The sequence below is a fragment of the Bubalus kerabau genome, chromosome 12, assembly GCF_029407905.1.
Source record: "Bubalus kerabau isolate K-KA32 ecotype Philippines breed swamp buffalo chromosome 12, PCC_UOA_SB_1v2, whole genome shotgun sequence".
Classification (NCBI taxonomy): domain Eukaryota; kingdom Metazoa; phylum Chordata; class Mammalia; order Artiodactyla; family Bovidae; genus Bubalus; species Bubalus kerabau.
This window is the reverse complement of record NC_073635.1, coordinates 73023433-73039957: the sequence shown is the minus strand read 5'-3', so window position 1 is coordinate 73039957 and position 16525 is coordinate 73023433. Positions and strand designations below refer to the sequence as shown.

The window sequence follows — 16525 nt, the reverse complement described above, 5'->3', positions numbered from 1 at the left end:
TTTAATACAATTCACTAAAATCAAAGAGTATATATTAGACAAGATGGCAAGAGTTTAAAAACTACAAACAAGCTATAAACTGTAAACACACCACAAATATCCACATGTGTACTTACTTTCTACCAGAGTCAGGGCCCCAAAGGCAACAACAGTGACAAAGATGGCACAGGTGACATCCAGATACACAGCGAGCCATCGGGACGTCGTCAAAAGCAGGAACCAAGCCTCTGCATTTGTGAATCGTTAAGCATGATACATAAACAGAAAAACCATGTTAGCTGCTTCTCATGAGGGAGAGCATTTTCTCAGCTGAGCTACAGAAGATTTTACACAAGGTAGAAAAGCAAAGTTACACACCTAAGAATCCTGGAGATTCCAGAAAACTAGGTTCTAACACAGGACAACATATGGGACACAGAGGATCAGTCCAGGAAGCAAGGATTGAGAACTTCGACACACAGGTTATGAACAGAAATAGGATCATAAGAGAGGAGGCAGTAAATCATCTCATTGGTGTGCTCCCTGCAGTGCTGGGCCTCAGCGTGAAGATCATCCTCTCACAGGGTGGACTGCTTCCAGCTCTCTGACAGAAGACAGCACAGCTCACACTGTTTCCAGCACCTTCTGCCCTCACTACAGGGCACTGCAGTGTTTATTCTTAAGGGCCGGTGTCGACATGACCATCAGCTAACAGGATCTGCATGTGACTTTCAAAATGCCATTTTATCTTCAAAATACAATATTATTGGAAAGTTTGACCAGGATTTCATAGACTTAGAGGAAAATCTGAATTTTCTACCTAGGAAAAACAACTTCACCGATACAAAGTATAATCAAGTGGGTTGCAAATCAGGAAATTATTTTTGTCAATCATGTCTGCTACCCTCCATGCTCTGAAAATAGTTGGCAAACCACAGTCTGGGGGCCAAGAAGAGGGACCACCTGGTTCTGAAAAGAAAGTTTTATTGGAACACAGCCATTGGCTGATGTATTATCTTTGCCTGTCTTTCTGCTACAACAGCAAAGGTGAGTAGTTGCAACAAAGACAGCACACAAAGCCTACAATATTTCCTATCTGGATCTTTGCAAAAAAGAAAAGTTTGCTGACTCCTAACTTAAAGAGACAGAAGTCCACACAGCACTGTGATGGAAGGACCATGCAAACCAGTCAGGGGAGAAAAGCAGGGCTGTGAGTGGGGAAGGGGGGAGCACAGAGGGGATGCCGAGAGGAAGGGGTAGGGGAGGTAGGTGTGCAGAGGGGGAGGAGGGGCGGCATAGAGAGAGATGCTGGCCAGCAAGACCACCTGAGAGGGAGGTCAGGCCTCAGAAGGCAGCACATCCCATCTTGAAATCATTTCCAGAAATTTACAGACCTGAGTGGAAATCCTGGTATGTATCAAACAGCTTCTGAAACCCCTGTTCGGTTTTGCATGCCCGGATGGTCCAGAGTCCTCGGAGAGAAGATGCTAAGTGGGAAAACACCGGGCTCTGAGCTGGGGAAGCAGAGACAGATACATGACAGAGAAAGTCAGGGAGGCTGAATGTGAGGAAACCCACTGTCTCCTAGGCTCTGTGGTCACATATCTTGTCAAAGGGAATCCTCCATGTGACCCTAAACTCCTGTTTACACCAAGCTTTACTTTAACAACTTGGGAATGAGAGATTCTCTTTGAAACTATCTTTGACCAAATTCATATCACAGCTAGATTTAGACAAAGAATATCTTAACTAGCTCATTCATCAAAATCCTCTCAAACACACCTCCCTCTAAAATCTTCTGGCATCTCTCCAGATAGAAACTGCTCACAAATTTTTAAAAAATATATTGAAGTATAGTTTATTTACAATAATGTGTTAGTTTCAGGTATATAGTATAGTCATTCAGTTATTTTTTTATAGTCATTAGTTATTTTTTCCTGATTATGTTCTATTACAGGTTATTACAAGATACTGAATAAAATTCCCTGTGCTTTACAGTAAATCCTTGTTGCTTATTTATTTGACATATCAATAGTAGTGTGTCTGTTAACCCCATACTTCTAATTTGTTCCTCCCTCCCTCCCAATCCCCTCTGGTAACTGTAACTTTGTTTTCTATGTCTCTATATTTTGTATACAAATTCATTTGTATTACTTTTAGATTTCATTTATAAGTGATATCATTTTTTCTTTCTCTGACTTACTTTACTAAGAATAATATTCTCTAAATCCATCCATGTTGCTGCAAATGGCAATATTTCATTCTTTTCCACCGGTGAGTAATTATTGTTCACTAATTTTTGAATCAGTAGCATTCTAAAATTTAATTCTCATTAGCATCCTCACCACCCTGAATTTTGATGAGCTATCTGTGTGCTGTTTCCACCTTAGATGAGTAACCTAAAGGTTTGGATAGAGTCAGTACATCCCCCACACTGGACCAGAGCCAGACATAGGACAGGGGTGAGATGAGAAAGGACAGCGGACAGTCTGCCGTCTCCCCCATCCGGGGACTCTCCGTGCACCTGCGCCAGGAGTCTCTGCGCAGGTCACAGAACACCTGGTTCTGCACTGCCCTTGCCCACAGGACTCATACAACCAAGGATTCTTTGAACAGTTTTGACTTCCACTCTGGGAGCCTGATGGATGTTTTTATAACTGCCCTGCTGGATCTCTGAACCACGACATCATCTAACACTTCCCCTTTGTACGCTGTTGAGGCAAAGAGCTGAAAGTGATTCATGGTGCTTTTGATCACCCAATTGTGTGCCTATGTTCTCATTCCAGCTTCCACGCTGCTCTCTCTTCACTCTACTGACTAACTTCTTAGCTTCCTATAAATTTGCAGTTATAAGAGCAACATAAACTCAGATTGAGCTCATGCTCCAAATAATAAAGGCGAGGGACTCTGTTCAGGCCTTTTCTTCAGCCCAGCAGGTGTCCCAACCACCTCCAGAACTCATCAGTCTGGACACCGGGTGCTCACAGGGATGATACAGGTGAATTCCGGGGCCCATCACCCTGTCAGGAGGATGCCGAGAGTCCAGCTTCAGAGAGCACATAAAAGTCACTAGAACCAGGCTCTCACTTCCTGAGCAAATGAGGTAATATCAACACTATTCATCATAGACAAGGCTTCTGAGCAGGAAACAGATGTGGCTGTTCCCCCAGGGAGAGTCCTGGAGTGAACTCTTCAGCTTGGCCTCCCTCACCTGCTTCCATCATCAGGAAATCAAAGTGCAGCTGATTCTCTCCAGCAGGGATGGAGGGTAGGGTCGACTTTAGAAACCAGGTGTCATCTAAGCCCTGAACACCAGGGAACCAAACATCCCATCACCGACCTCACCTCATGCCCAAGAGGTCTGGGGTAATCTGGACCCATGAAAAGCCATCCTGCTTCTCTCAAACCCCATTTAGGTCTGAGCAGGATGCCAGGATGAGTGAAATGGAGGGACTGAAAATAAAATTAACTAGAATAGGGGATAGGGGATGTAAGGTTCTGGTGTATGTTGCCCAAGATATCATTTTTCCCACAAGCACTGAGCTCGCTGTCCTGAAGCAGACTATGTTACAGTCATGGTGTCAGTCCTCAGTCATAGACACACACACAACCCTACAGTTCACAGGACTGATGCCTGTGTTTCCCACAACCATGAGGACTCTTGGGGACACACCCCACCAGGACTACAGATCTTCCCGGGCAGGAGGACCTTGGGCTGACAGCATTGCTGCAGGTTATATTTCAAGCTATGTGAGACCTGCTAGTTGAGTAAGTTCTTGATTCCCCCATGTTCAAGGTTCCAGTGCTTTTGGTCATGGCCAGCAAGTACTTTACAAGCATCAATTCAAGAAATCCTCATGAGAACCCCAGAGACTGAGGGAGTAAGAGCAATCAGTGGCCAAGATTAACTATATTAACCCACCTAAGTGATAGATCTGGGTGTGAGACCCAACTTTCTGATCCAAGGGTATGCTTTTAATCCTAACAGCAGTGTCTCAGAGGGAGAATAATCAGGGTGAAGGATGCCCATGTGTCACAATGAACATTTTTCTCTAGATTTTGTTATTTATGTTCAGAAAACCCTCAAATCTTACTCAGCTAACATCCAACAGCCTTCACCACTACTGCGCATCTTATGAAGCACCTGAGGTTGAACACAGTTCCTGGGAATCTAGTACGAGAACTCCTTAAAAGAGCAGACTTGATGATGATCCACGGTCCTAATACATCTGACACACATGCTAACCCTCCCCTAGCAATGTTCGTAGCAGACATTGCTCGTTGATTCCAGAATTTTTCAGGCAGAATTTGGAATCAGGCACTGCCAAATCAAAAAGCTTTTTCAGACAGAATTTGGAATCAGGCACTGCCAAATCAAAAAGCTGGTTAGAGAAATGCAATCAAATGCTACCTTGGTTTTATGTACTTGTCCATCCATGACTGACCATTGTTATGCTCACTTTTGCAAAAATGTGCCCCTCAAAACCCTATTATAATTAGCTGCAAATATGCCATGAAGATGAAAATGTCAACCTAAGATTCCAGAAGAATTGATGCTTTTGAACTGTGGTGTTGAAGAGGACTCTTGAGAGTCCCTTGGACTGTAAGGACCTGCAACCAGTCCATCCTAAAGGAAATCAGTCCTGAATATTCATTGGAAGGACTGATGTTGAAGCTGAAGCTCTAATACTTTGGCCACCTGATGCAAAGAGCTGACTCATTTGAAAAGACCCTGATTCTGGGAAAGATTGAAGGCAGGAGAAGGGGACAAGAGAGGATGAGATGGTTGGATGGCATCACCGACTCAATGGACATGAATTTGAGTAAACTCTGGGAGTTGGTGATGGACAGGGAAGCCTGGCGTGCTGTGGTCCATGGGGTTGCAAAGAGTCAGACAGGACTATGTGACTGAACTGAACTGAACTGAAGCTTCCAGAGGCAGTTAGGCAGTAGGATATGAAGCTAAACCTCAGGATTCAGTGGTCTTTCAGAGCACAGAGATGAAGCAGGCTTATGCCTTCTGGTCATAGAAGGCAGGTGTCCTTCTTTTGGCTGGTGACTCCAGCAGGGGCCTTAAGATATACTTTCACTCACTCAGTCGCTCAATTGTGTCTGACTCTTTCTGACCCCATGGACTGTAGCCCACCAGGCTCCTCTGTCCATGAGATTATCCAGGCAAGAATACAGACTGGGTTGCCATTTCCTCTTCCAGGAAATCTTCCCAACCTAGGGACTGAACCCATTTCTCCTGCATCTCCTGCACTGGAAGGCAGATTTCTTTATCACTGAGCCACCTGGGAAACCCTAAAACAGATGATCAGTTACTATTTAGAGAAAACAGTGGTGTCATCATTTAGGCACAGATCTACCATCCAGAGAGAACATAAGCAGTTCTAATCAGCTGGACACCACATGCGGTTATCAGGGGTGTGGAGGAGGGGTATACGGATTTAATTTAGGGTCTAACTTATTGCAGCCTACTAGGATGCAGGAAAATCCAAATATTCCACAGAGATGATGCCAAAGTTCTCAGACTCTCCAGCTCAAATACTGAGAAAATCCTGTACTGCTTTTTGAAAAAAGCCTCAGGAGGAGCCCTTCTCTCCACTTCCATAAGGATGGGAAATGGCCCTTCCTCAGGCAAAAATCTCTGTCAAGTGTTCCTTCTGGAACAACCCCTCATTGAATACACCAGAGAGATGCTTTTCAACAAGACTCTTGAATGACCCCATTTCATGGGCAGGCTCAAACCATAAAACATCTAAAGCCTTGTCTACACAGAAGATTGGATGAAGCTCATTACTTCCTCTTCTGCCTCCCCAGGTCCTTCCATCAACCAAGTCACATCAGCAGAATGTCACATACACCTGGACTCTACTGCTCCACATCTATCCAAAAACCTCACAAAACTGGACCTTAACAAAAGCTGAGCTGGTTCTCTTGATGACTGAAAATTTTTTCTATTGCTTTTATGAAATGGATGATCACTATCCTTTTTGCAATTAATTAGAATAAATATCTCTTTAAAAAGTGAAAGTGTTAGTCACTCAGTCATGTCTAACTCTTTGTGACCCCATGGACTGTAGCCCACCAGGATCCTCTGTCCATGGAATTCTCCAGGCAAGAATACTGGAATGAGTTGCCAGTTCCTTCTCCATGGTAACTTCCTGACCCAAGTATCGAACCTGGGTCTCCTGTATTACAGGAAGATTCTTTACCATCTGAGTAACCAAGGAAGCATCTTAAGTGTTATTATAAAAACAAAACATGCAAATTCCACAGTGTAAAAACTCCTTTGACTGGATGAACTGTTTAGTTTTTTTTTTTTCCACTTGGTATATATAAAGAACCTTGGGGCTCAATATTCTTCTCTTCTTGGTTTGGTTTCTAGAAGTTAAGTTGGTATTCATTTGCAATAATTATTTATGGCTGGGAGAGGGAAATGGCAACCCACTCTAGTATTCTTGCCTGGAGAATCCCATGGATGGAGGAGCCTGGCAGGCTGTAGTCTGTGGGGTCACGAGAGTCAGAGACAACTTAGCGACTAAACTACTACTACTGAAATTTGCATTGGAGAAGGAAATGGCAACCCACTCCAGTGTTCTTGCCTAGAGAATTCCATGGGTAGAGGAGCCTGGCAGGCTGCAGTCCATGGGGTCACAGAGAGTTGGACACGACTGAGTGACTAACACACACACACATTTATGGTTGACATCTCTGATACAAACATATTCCCTTCTTACTTTTTGGCTATAGTTTTATAACTTTTAAAATATATAGTAATTCTACTTTCCTTATTAGTTTTAACATTGATGAAATATATGCATTAATAATAAGATAAATTCAATTATTTCATCCTCTGTGATTGCCTGCATAATAGAATGATTAGTCATAAAATGTGATCCCCATTATTATTATTATTATTTTTTGGCTGCAACTTTCAGGTTCTTAGTTCCCTGACCAGGAATTGAAGCTGTGCCCCGCATAGCAGAAGCGCAGAGTCTTAACCACAGGACCACCAGCGAAATCCCTATTCCCCATTATTCTAAAACTAGGAATTTGAATGGGGTAATAAACTAAATGCATACTAAACAGATCCCACTCTTGTGTCCTCCTAAGGGATTCTTTTCAGCATCGTTTATATGAATAGCTTTAAGAAAGGCGGGGGGTGGGGGGCACAAACAGTGAGGTATCACCCCAAATACTAGTAATGATAAAGAGCAAACCTGCAAATAACAGGATTATCTTTTCAATCGGGCTTCCCTGGTGGATAAGACAGTAAAGAATCCACCTGCAGTGGAGGAGAACTGGCTTCAATCCCTGGGTTGGGAAGATCCTCTGGAGAAGGGAATGGCTACCCACTCCAGTATTCTTGCCTGGATAATTCCATGGACAGAGGAGCCTGGTCGACTATAGTCCATGGGGTTGCAAAGAATCAGACACAACTGAGTCACTAACATATGTCTTTTCAATACATTTAACAACTGCAACTTACTTAAACATGTGGAAAAAAAAGTATTTTTCAAATATATCACTCCTGACATAAATTTCCTAAGGTCTTCTTTCCTTTTCTAATTTCTTTCTTTCCTTGTCATTTCTGTTAACTTCAGGAGGAGAAAAATTGTCTATTTTCCTTCTACATTAGTTGCTACATGAAAAATATTTTTAAGAAAAGTATTTACAGAGTGGATACTCTGTGTTAGGAAATATGTCATGAACAAGACAGAAATGGTCCCCATCCTCATGGTGCTCACATCCATCCCCCTTGTGCTAAAATGCAAAGATGCAGCTGACCTGACACCAGTTTATTTGCCTTAAGGACCACATTGACTCACAGTGGCCATAACATTCAATCACCTAATGTTGACTTGTGAGAAATTCCAGAAGACAGAGTCTGCAGAATTTCAGGGGTCGTGTTAATTATGGCATAAATGGAAGCCAGCCTGCACTGCCATCCCAACCTGAGAGCCCCGGTACTCACTTGTACATTCCAGGCGTTTCACCTCTCGTGACGTCCTTAAGAAATACCAATGGAGGACAAAGAAAATGATGCCAAGGGGAATCACAGGTATAGCAGTCCAAGGAATCACAGCCACCATCACGCCCACCATACCAACCACAAGTAGAAATGTCTGAAATAGTAAAAATAGATACAGAGGCCTCCTTATGAAGGGTCCTTTCAAAGATAAATTGTAATAGGTTTGTTCTGTTGGGATTAAACTCATTTCCTCAAAAAGACTTGTTGGGACAGCAGGGAATGCTTTCCCTTCCAAATAAATAAAATTATAGGTGGTCCTTATGATATTTAGGGCTTCCCTGGTAGCTCAGACACTAAAGTGTCTGCCTGCAATGCGGGAGACCTGGGTTCGATCCCTGGGTCGGGAAGATCCCCTGGAGAAGGAATGGCAAACCATTCCAGTACTCTTACCTGGAAAATTCCATGGATGGAGGAGCCTGGTAGGCTATAGTCCATGGGATTGCAAAGAATTGGACATGACTGAGCAACTTCACTCACTGGCATGATATTTAGTGCATGAGTCAAACAGGATGATAAGAACTTTCTAGGTATCCGCTCTTGTGATACACTCAGTAGCCCTATGAGGCAGGCATTACTAGTTTTAACAGAGGAGAATATTTGAGGCTCAGAGAGTAGGAGCTGAATCCCAAACTGTCAGGAGTCAGCAGGTGGTACTAGAGAGATGAGTGAGCAGGTATCAATCACAGGTAAGGAATGCAGAAGCCTCAGCAATGCATGGAGGCATAAAGAAATGGTTAATTACAAATTCAGTATCCAGAAAAGTAGGAAAAAATTTAAATGCTGACCTTTGGAAGTAGGAATTCCTCTTTCTATAATTTTCTATCCATAGTTAATACATACTAAATGTTGACTGTGTACAGAGCTATACCTTCAAACTTTCACATGTATTAACTCATTAATCCTCATAATAGCTCTATATAGTAACAGTATTGTCTCATTTTACAGATGGAGAGAGTGAGGCTCAGAGAGAGGAAATAAACTTGATGGAGACTGAAAAGCCTCAGTCATAAAACTGGGAAGCCCATGTCATAAGCCTGTATGACATATTTAAGCTTGCCCCCAGTATACAGCCATCTTTCTATAATTATAGTAAGTATTTAAAATGCCTTTTCCAAAAGCTAATGATTATAACAACATCGGATCCCATTTACAAGTTGCCTACTATATGTAAGACACTGTGCTGAGTTCCATGAACATTCTCTTAATCATCACATTATCCCATGAGATGATTTTATCTTGAGAAATGATCTCAGTCAAAAAAAGACAGAAGGTAGAATAGAAAACAAAATCATTGGCGGATGCTGATTTAAGCATCCATCTTTATCAAGAAAATTATGATACCCTTACTTTTTAAGAATGCAATCAATAGTTATCTGTTTGCTATGACAGTGGGGTGGGGTGGTGGGGATGTGCAGATTTAGTCTGGGCCAAGGCTGCCAAAGTTTGTGATCTCAGGTGAATACAAATCCATAGTGACCTGCACAAGGCACAGAGTGCTGGGAAAACAAAGGGAAGAATCCAGGAACATTTTTAGACAATTCTAAGAAGAAACTTACGTCTGAATTTTACAGGCTGGTTTAACAAATAGAAAGAGTGGCAAGAATAACCTGTGGGCAGTAACTAGAATTGATGGAAATTTTGACCAAAAAGGAGCTGAGATGAGAAGTTAAGATGCCTGTCTGAGTTAACACTGGTTGTTCTGGGTCCTCTCAGCACCAGAACCTGCATCCCATGCTCACTACCCCAGGGCCTCCCCACCTCGTCACCCAGGGAAGCTGGCCCAGGTGCGCCTTTGAGGGATGGGTTAGGAGGGTAATGTCTGTATCACAGAGACTTGGGTTATCATTTCACTGCTCTTCCTGATCAGTTTTTTCAGAGGATCTTCACAACCATCTTGTGAATGAGAAAAGTAAGAACTTCATTTTCATTTACAGATACGACATAAAGATGAGAGGGCAAGTGTCTGTCCTATGTTTTCCCAGGAAGGACTGCAGGTCAAGGAGAAAGACAGGAGCAGTTTGTACTCAGGGAAGCCCAGAGCCACAGCCGCAGGCAGGAGGAGCCTGGAAGGAGGAGGAAATGACCAGAGCTGTGACTCTGTGTCCAGGAGCCCTTGGGAACCAAATTGTATTATCTGGATGGAGACCCATGTGCTTTTTCTGTTTCTCCCATATCTGCCACGGTATCAAAATAAAACTCAAAGTGAAGAGGATGGGATTCTGAAGGAATACATTACAGTCATAAGTGGAGAAATATAGGCCTAACTGACCACTCTCCGATTAGACCCACAGATGAACAACTGCTTACAGTCACTGCATTAAATATGCATTCCACCTGCTACAGCTTTCATGCTCATGGGGAGGGATCCTGCCAACTCCTTCTATGTCTGGTCTTAAGTCACCTGGCTTGCCATTGTTGGTTTTCAAAAAAAATCTACTAAAATATCAATAAAAAATCCAAATTACAGCTTTTTTAGCAGACTCTCATCATTTGATGGGTAACATTCATCAGTTGCAATAATCTGGCTCTCCCCAAGTGAGGGCATTTTAAGACTAACCCAGCCTGTCATATGGAGAAGGCAATGGCAAGCCACTCCAGTACTCTTGCCTAGAAAATCCCATGGATGGAGGAGCCTGGTGGGCTACAGTCCATGGGGTCGCCACGAGTCGGTGGCGACTGAGTGACTTCACTTTCACTTTTCACTTTCACGCAATGGAGAAGGAAATGGCAACCCACTCCAGTGTTCTTGCCTGGAGAATCCCAGAGACGGCAGAGCCTGGTGGGCTGCTGTCTATCGGGTCGCACAGAGTCGGACACGACTGAAGCGACTTAGCAGCAGCAGCAGCAGCAGCCTGTCATATAACCTGGGAAGCAGAGGAAAATCAAAATGAAGGGCTCCATAGAAGCTGAGCCAATGCATTTGCCTTAGGTATGCATTGATGACCCGTTACTAATGCTCTCAGAAGCTCCAAGTTTGGTTACATCCTTCAGAGTCCATGCCCCCAAATTCTGAAGCAATTCAAAGAGGATGTCTCTAACATCTACTTATAGGTAATACTATGCTGCTGCTGCTACTAAGTTACATCAGTCATGTCCGACTCTGTGTGACCCCATAGACAGCAGCCCACCAGGCTCCCCTGTCCCTGGGATTCTCCAGGCAAGAACACTGGAGTGGGTTGCCATTTCCTTCTCCAATGCATGAAAGTGAAAAGTGAAAGTGAAGTCAGTTAGTCATGCCCGACTCTTCACAACCCCGTGGACTGTAGCCTACCAAGGCTCCTCCGTCCATAGGATTTTCCAGGCAAGAGTACTGGATTGGGTTGCCATTGCCTTCTCCACATTGTGGACTGAATATTTTATATATATATATATTTGGATAGGGGTTTACAGTTATATGTATACACATGTGAATCTTTTATTACCAGCTATTGCAAACCCTTTATAGAAGCTGGCAGAAGATGAAAATAGTATCTAAGCAAAAAGTCATTTGAAGACGGAAACAAATGATTCTGGTGTGCAATACACATCCCTTCCTTGAAGCTAACCTCATTTCTTTCTCCTACATTCACAAGAATTCCAAAAAGCCCAATTCAAGCTACACACATAATTTCCTGATCCGGTTGGACTTCAGGCCCATCTTATGGACCACATCACCATAGCCCGTGCTTCTGTACCTCTGTCTCACAGGCACAGAGACAATGATGGGTATATAGAAAGAAGCATATTGACCCAGAAGCAAGTGACTCAAGTTCTGATGCCCCCCAAATAAGGAGAATAATTATTTATATATTTCTCATTTGGAGCACACCATTTCGGAAATTCTAACCAAAGTCTATGAATCCACATAAAAAAAAATTCTTAGATGAACTCTTTCACTTAAGAGAAAATGGTGATTTTTAACAATTCAGAAAAATTCTTTTGTTTGCAGAGACTGACAGCCTATACCTGGAGGGGAAATTCCACTAGCCCAGTATTGTGCTGAGACAGGGCTTAGGGCTAAACTTCCTGAATATTATAACAGGGAGAGTAAGACTCTACACCTACTCTCAATCTTAGTAAAAACTGGGATATACCAAAAACATAAAAGAATGGTGGTAAGAATTAAATGATGTACATTACACTTTATGTAATGTACATAAAGTGCTAACCAGTTCAAGCATAACAAACAGAAACTCTAACTCCATCATCACCACCCTCCAGTGTGCTCTACATGCCAGCAGCCAGGGGAGGAGGTATTCATAGATTTATCAGCCCAAAAAACATTAAGAATCTCATGAAGTTGAGCCCTAACAGACCACTCATTCTAACCACTAGAACAGCTTACTATTATCTAGAGACATACCAGAGCAGGTGCTACTTTTCCTAGATGTGGTGATGATGTCACAGGTACCAAAGTGACTGTGGCTTTTCTTTGGTCACAGTGAAAATCATTTCAAATGTCTATTTCATTTGAAGATGCACTTTAAAAATTATATGACCAATAATACGACCAATAAATTTCATGCCTACTACAATTTTTGTCCTCTCTGTATTATCCTCCCCACTCGGGGCCTTCTAAAGATTGATAAACTTAGGGACATGGCAGTAAATAACATTTTTTGAGATGTTTCTTTCCTTTTTTAATATTTTAAAAGAGATGTTTCTTTTCTTATTCCATATCTTCTTTATCTTTCAAGTTATCCTTTGTCTTAGTGAAGACTTACTATTTTGACACTCCTAAGTATTTATGGGAGACCAAGGGACAAAATGATGGACCTCTGAATCAACAAAACCAAACCAGATTATTCAATATAGTCCAAAGAGAACAATTTGACATTTTCTATTTCATGCACCATGAACTGGTATATTGATACCAATGGAAGGACAAAATCTAGATTTTGTAAACTCATGAATCTCAGGAAATTTAACTGTGTCCACTCCAGTTTGGCATTCTTGGTGGAAGCAAGAAGCCTAGTTACGATGTCAGGATGACTAAGGCAGAGAACCACTACCTATAGAAGGGAGTCTCTTGCGCACCTTTCATTCTCCAAAAGGATACTGTGCTGTGAGCAGCTGTTTATGACAAGCAGCAATGGCATCTAAATGAATTGCAAATGAAATATACAAAAAAGCAGCAAAGAAAAGAAAATAATGCTTGTGAAAATGTTAAAGGTCTTGTTTAAAAGCCTGTACAAACAAAAAAATTGAAAAATAAGACATTGCTTTATTGCTAGAGGCCATGACAAGTTTTCTCATAACACAGAAGTTCCACAGTTCTCTAAAACTAGCCAACAAGCAAAGAAGTGATGGTTACCCTATGCTCTCAAATATCAATTACAATAGACACTTTATAAGACTTGCCATGAGTCCCAACCTCAAGTATTTCACAGGCTTTATGTAATCTCATTCTTACATCAATACGAGGAGGGATTATGCTCTCCATTTACAAAGCAGGAAACTGATGCTCAGAGAGGCTTATCGAAATTGGACTCTTTAGAATTAATAAAAATTAAAACGATCAAGAATCTTCCAAGGTTTATCAAATACACCACGGATAAACAGAATCATCAAAAATGAGTTTGGAAACTCTTGGCATGAACTGTATCCTTTAAAACAAAACTCAACAGCCCCCTTCCAGCCCCTTCCCTTCCCCTTCTCAACCAGTGATAGAAAGACTGGCTCCCACTCAGGAACCAGCAGCACCTCCAGCCCCAGCATCCACAGCAGCAGCCTTTCCTTCTCATCTGGGATCAAAGGTCACCTCCTGGAAGCTCCGCCCACCTCCTGGACCAGGCTCCCTAACTGCCTCCAGCCCCCACATCCAGTTTGCCTTCCAGGACTTCCTCCACAGGGCTCCCACAATTAGGATTCCCAAGGAGCAAGGGGTGAGTTTCTGGATGTCTTCATTTCCTGGGGGAGCTGGAGGAGACCCATGAGGAGAGGGCTTCATGCCTGACTCGCCCCTGTACTTCAGGGCCTCAACTCTAACCCCTGCTTGTTGAAGGGAAGGAGGGAGAGAGGGAAATACCACCCACCACCTCACACACACCCCCAACTAACAATCTGAACACCCCCAAAACCAGCAACACCTCCTCAGACCCTACATTCCAGATGGGCCTCTCTCCTGCTTCAATCAAACTCCTTCCAGGAGTAGCCTGTCTTCACCTCAACTCCCTTCACACATCCTGGATTCTCAGCTCTTTGCACTCTGGCTTCCTCACATCTGAAACCTGCTTCTCAGGTCACTGACATCTCCTGATTCCAAATTAACCAACAACTTTCCACAGACTCACCTTCTCATTTGCATTGAGAAGACCTGTCCTTCCTTGATTTGCCAACCTATTTCCTTCTTTTTCCTTTGCTGTTCACTGTGAGTCTCCTCTCCTCCCTTTTCTTTCTCTACTTACTCTCTGATATCAAGTCTTCTTACCTTGGCCCCTAAAAATGCTTCCCTCTCTCTGGGCTATCTGTCATCCTCACAGATTCAGCTACTACAGCTCAGTGAAGGGTACACAGGCTCCATGCTCATCCCAGATCTCCCCTCAAACACCAGAATCTTACTTCCAGTGACCCGCAGGACACCTCCACCTTCAACTTCAAGATAATTGAACTACAAGTGGCAGAGCTGGGACTGCAAATCAGCAAGACTAGACTTTTCTTTCCTCTTTAATGAGAATGTTTCCTACTGAAATCAGGTAACATCTATCCTTGTCTCTATCTGTCATGCAAAAATATGTAACAATTCTGATATGACCACTAACTAACCATGAGCTAAGTACATGGCAGAAACCCAACCTTGGCCTACCTTTCCATAGCAAAGAAACAGAATCTTTCACAAAATCTTTTCAAAGTAATTCACCATCACTGTTAAAATGTGACACTGTTTTTAGGAAAAAATTGTTTCTGGGAATAAATTACATAGTTAAACCCAGCAAGGCACATTTATAAAATAAGTTTGCAAAATAGAAAACAATCAGACATCTTTGCAGTACAAGTCCTCTGCCTCTGCCTCTCAGCTTTGTTCACATTGGTAACAGTGGAAGCCTTGCCCACAGGCTATGCCATCTGCACTGAGAAGTTCACTGCTGCATTTCTGTGTGCAGTCTTTCATAATCCATTTCATTTCCAAAATTAACACGTGGGAAGAAAAGGAAAACTCCCCGCAAACTTAATCACTGAAAAGTAGACAGAATTAAATAACAGAAAAAAACACCCCATGTGAGCAATGATACTGAATGAGATGAGAGCATTCTTTAGAACCTCAAGTTCACAAACAAAAGAGAGGCTGGATAGAAGGTATTGCACAGGTCTCTCTCTCTCTCTCTCTCTCTCTCTCCTTTCTTTAAGACATCTCAAGGCAGAGCAATCAACCCGTAAAAAGAAGAAAAAGCCTACAAAAACAAAGGACATTTTCTGAGATAACTTTGATCCCAGAATCAAATTACTGGCTTAAAGGCTTCGTATCCTCAATAACTGGTCTCTGTCCTCCTTGTTGGACCTCCCAGGTGGCTCAGTGGTAAAGAATTCACCTGCCAATAAAGGAAATACAGGTTTGATCCCTGGGTCAGGAAGATCCCCTAGGCAATGGCAACCCACTCGAGTACCCATGCCTTAGAAATCCCATGGACAGAGGAGCCTGCAGGGCTGTAGTCCATGGGGTCACAAAAGAGTTGGACACAACTTAGTGACTAAACAACAACAATGTCCTTGCTAAAGTATTATTTTCAACTTATTTTTACCAATCCTTTCTTTGTAAGTAACCACATATGGCTTTATCCAAACAAAACCGTGCAGTAAACATGTGCCCTCTGTGGTAATACAATGCATCGTGCTGGTGCTCAGTCATGTCCGAGTCCCTGAAACACCATAGACTGCAGCCTGACAGGCTCCTCTGTCCATGAGATTTTCCAGGCAAGAATACTGGAGTGGGTTGCCATTTCCTTCTCCAGGGGGATCTTCTTCACCCAAGGACTGAACTCTTGTCTCTTGTGTTTCCTGTATCTGCAGGAAACTTCTTTACCACTGAGCCCCCTGGGAAGGCTGATACAATGCATAATTTAGTTTATCAAGGCTATCTTTCTGTGAGAGATGATTGTCTCTCTGTTATGAAATGTGCTCACAGTAAAGGGAATCCACACCAGACACCTGGAAGGCAGAGGGAGAACCACTTACCCAGCATGTTGCTGCTTCAGACCAACCTTGAGGTGACTGTGTAGCCACTCCTGCCCAGGTGTTACTCATGTTAACTCAGCCTCCCCATCACAGCCACACCTCTTGCTTACAAACACAGCCTCTGACTCAAGATAACAGGACACATCACCAGTTTGAAAGGCCCACCCTTAGCCCCTGTGAAAAGGCCTTGAGAAACAGGCACCTGCTTTTCCCTGTGAGAGCTCTGACAGGACTGCTACATTACCTGGATGAAATCAAGAAATGTCAAGGGCAGTAAGTCATCCATTTGACCTATATCTTTCGAAAAACGATTTAAAATTCTTCCTGCAAGAACAAGATATAAAAAATTACTCATGT

The 16525-nt window shown here is 42.8% G+C and overlaps 1 protein-coding gene across 1 annotated transcript in view; it reads right to left on the bottom strand.

Moving 5' to 3' along the window:
• The window catches only part of LOC129624649 (ATP-binding cassette sub-family C member 4-like), a 158996-nt gene that overhangs the window by 53417 nt on the left and 89054 nt on the right, over positions 1–16525 (bottom strand). The window contains exons 20-23 of the mRNA XM_055542804.1: positions 16413–16492; positions 7961–8111; positions 1374–1493; positions 117–227 (exon numbers count right to left, since the gene is read on the bottom strand). Of these exons, the coding sequence (XP_055398779.1) occupies positions 117–227; positions 1374–1493; positions 7961–8111; positions 16413–16492 (462 nt within the window). The remainder of the gene's footprint in view (positions 1–116; positions 228–1373; positions 1494–7960; positions 8112–16412; positions 16493–16525) is intronic.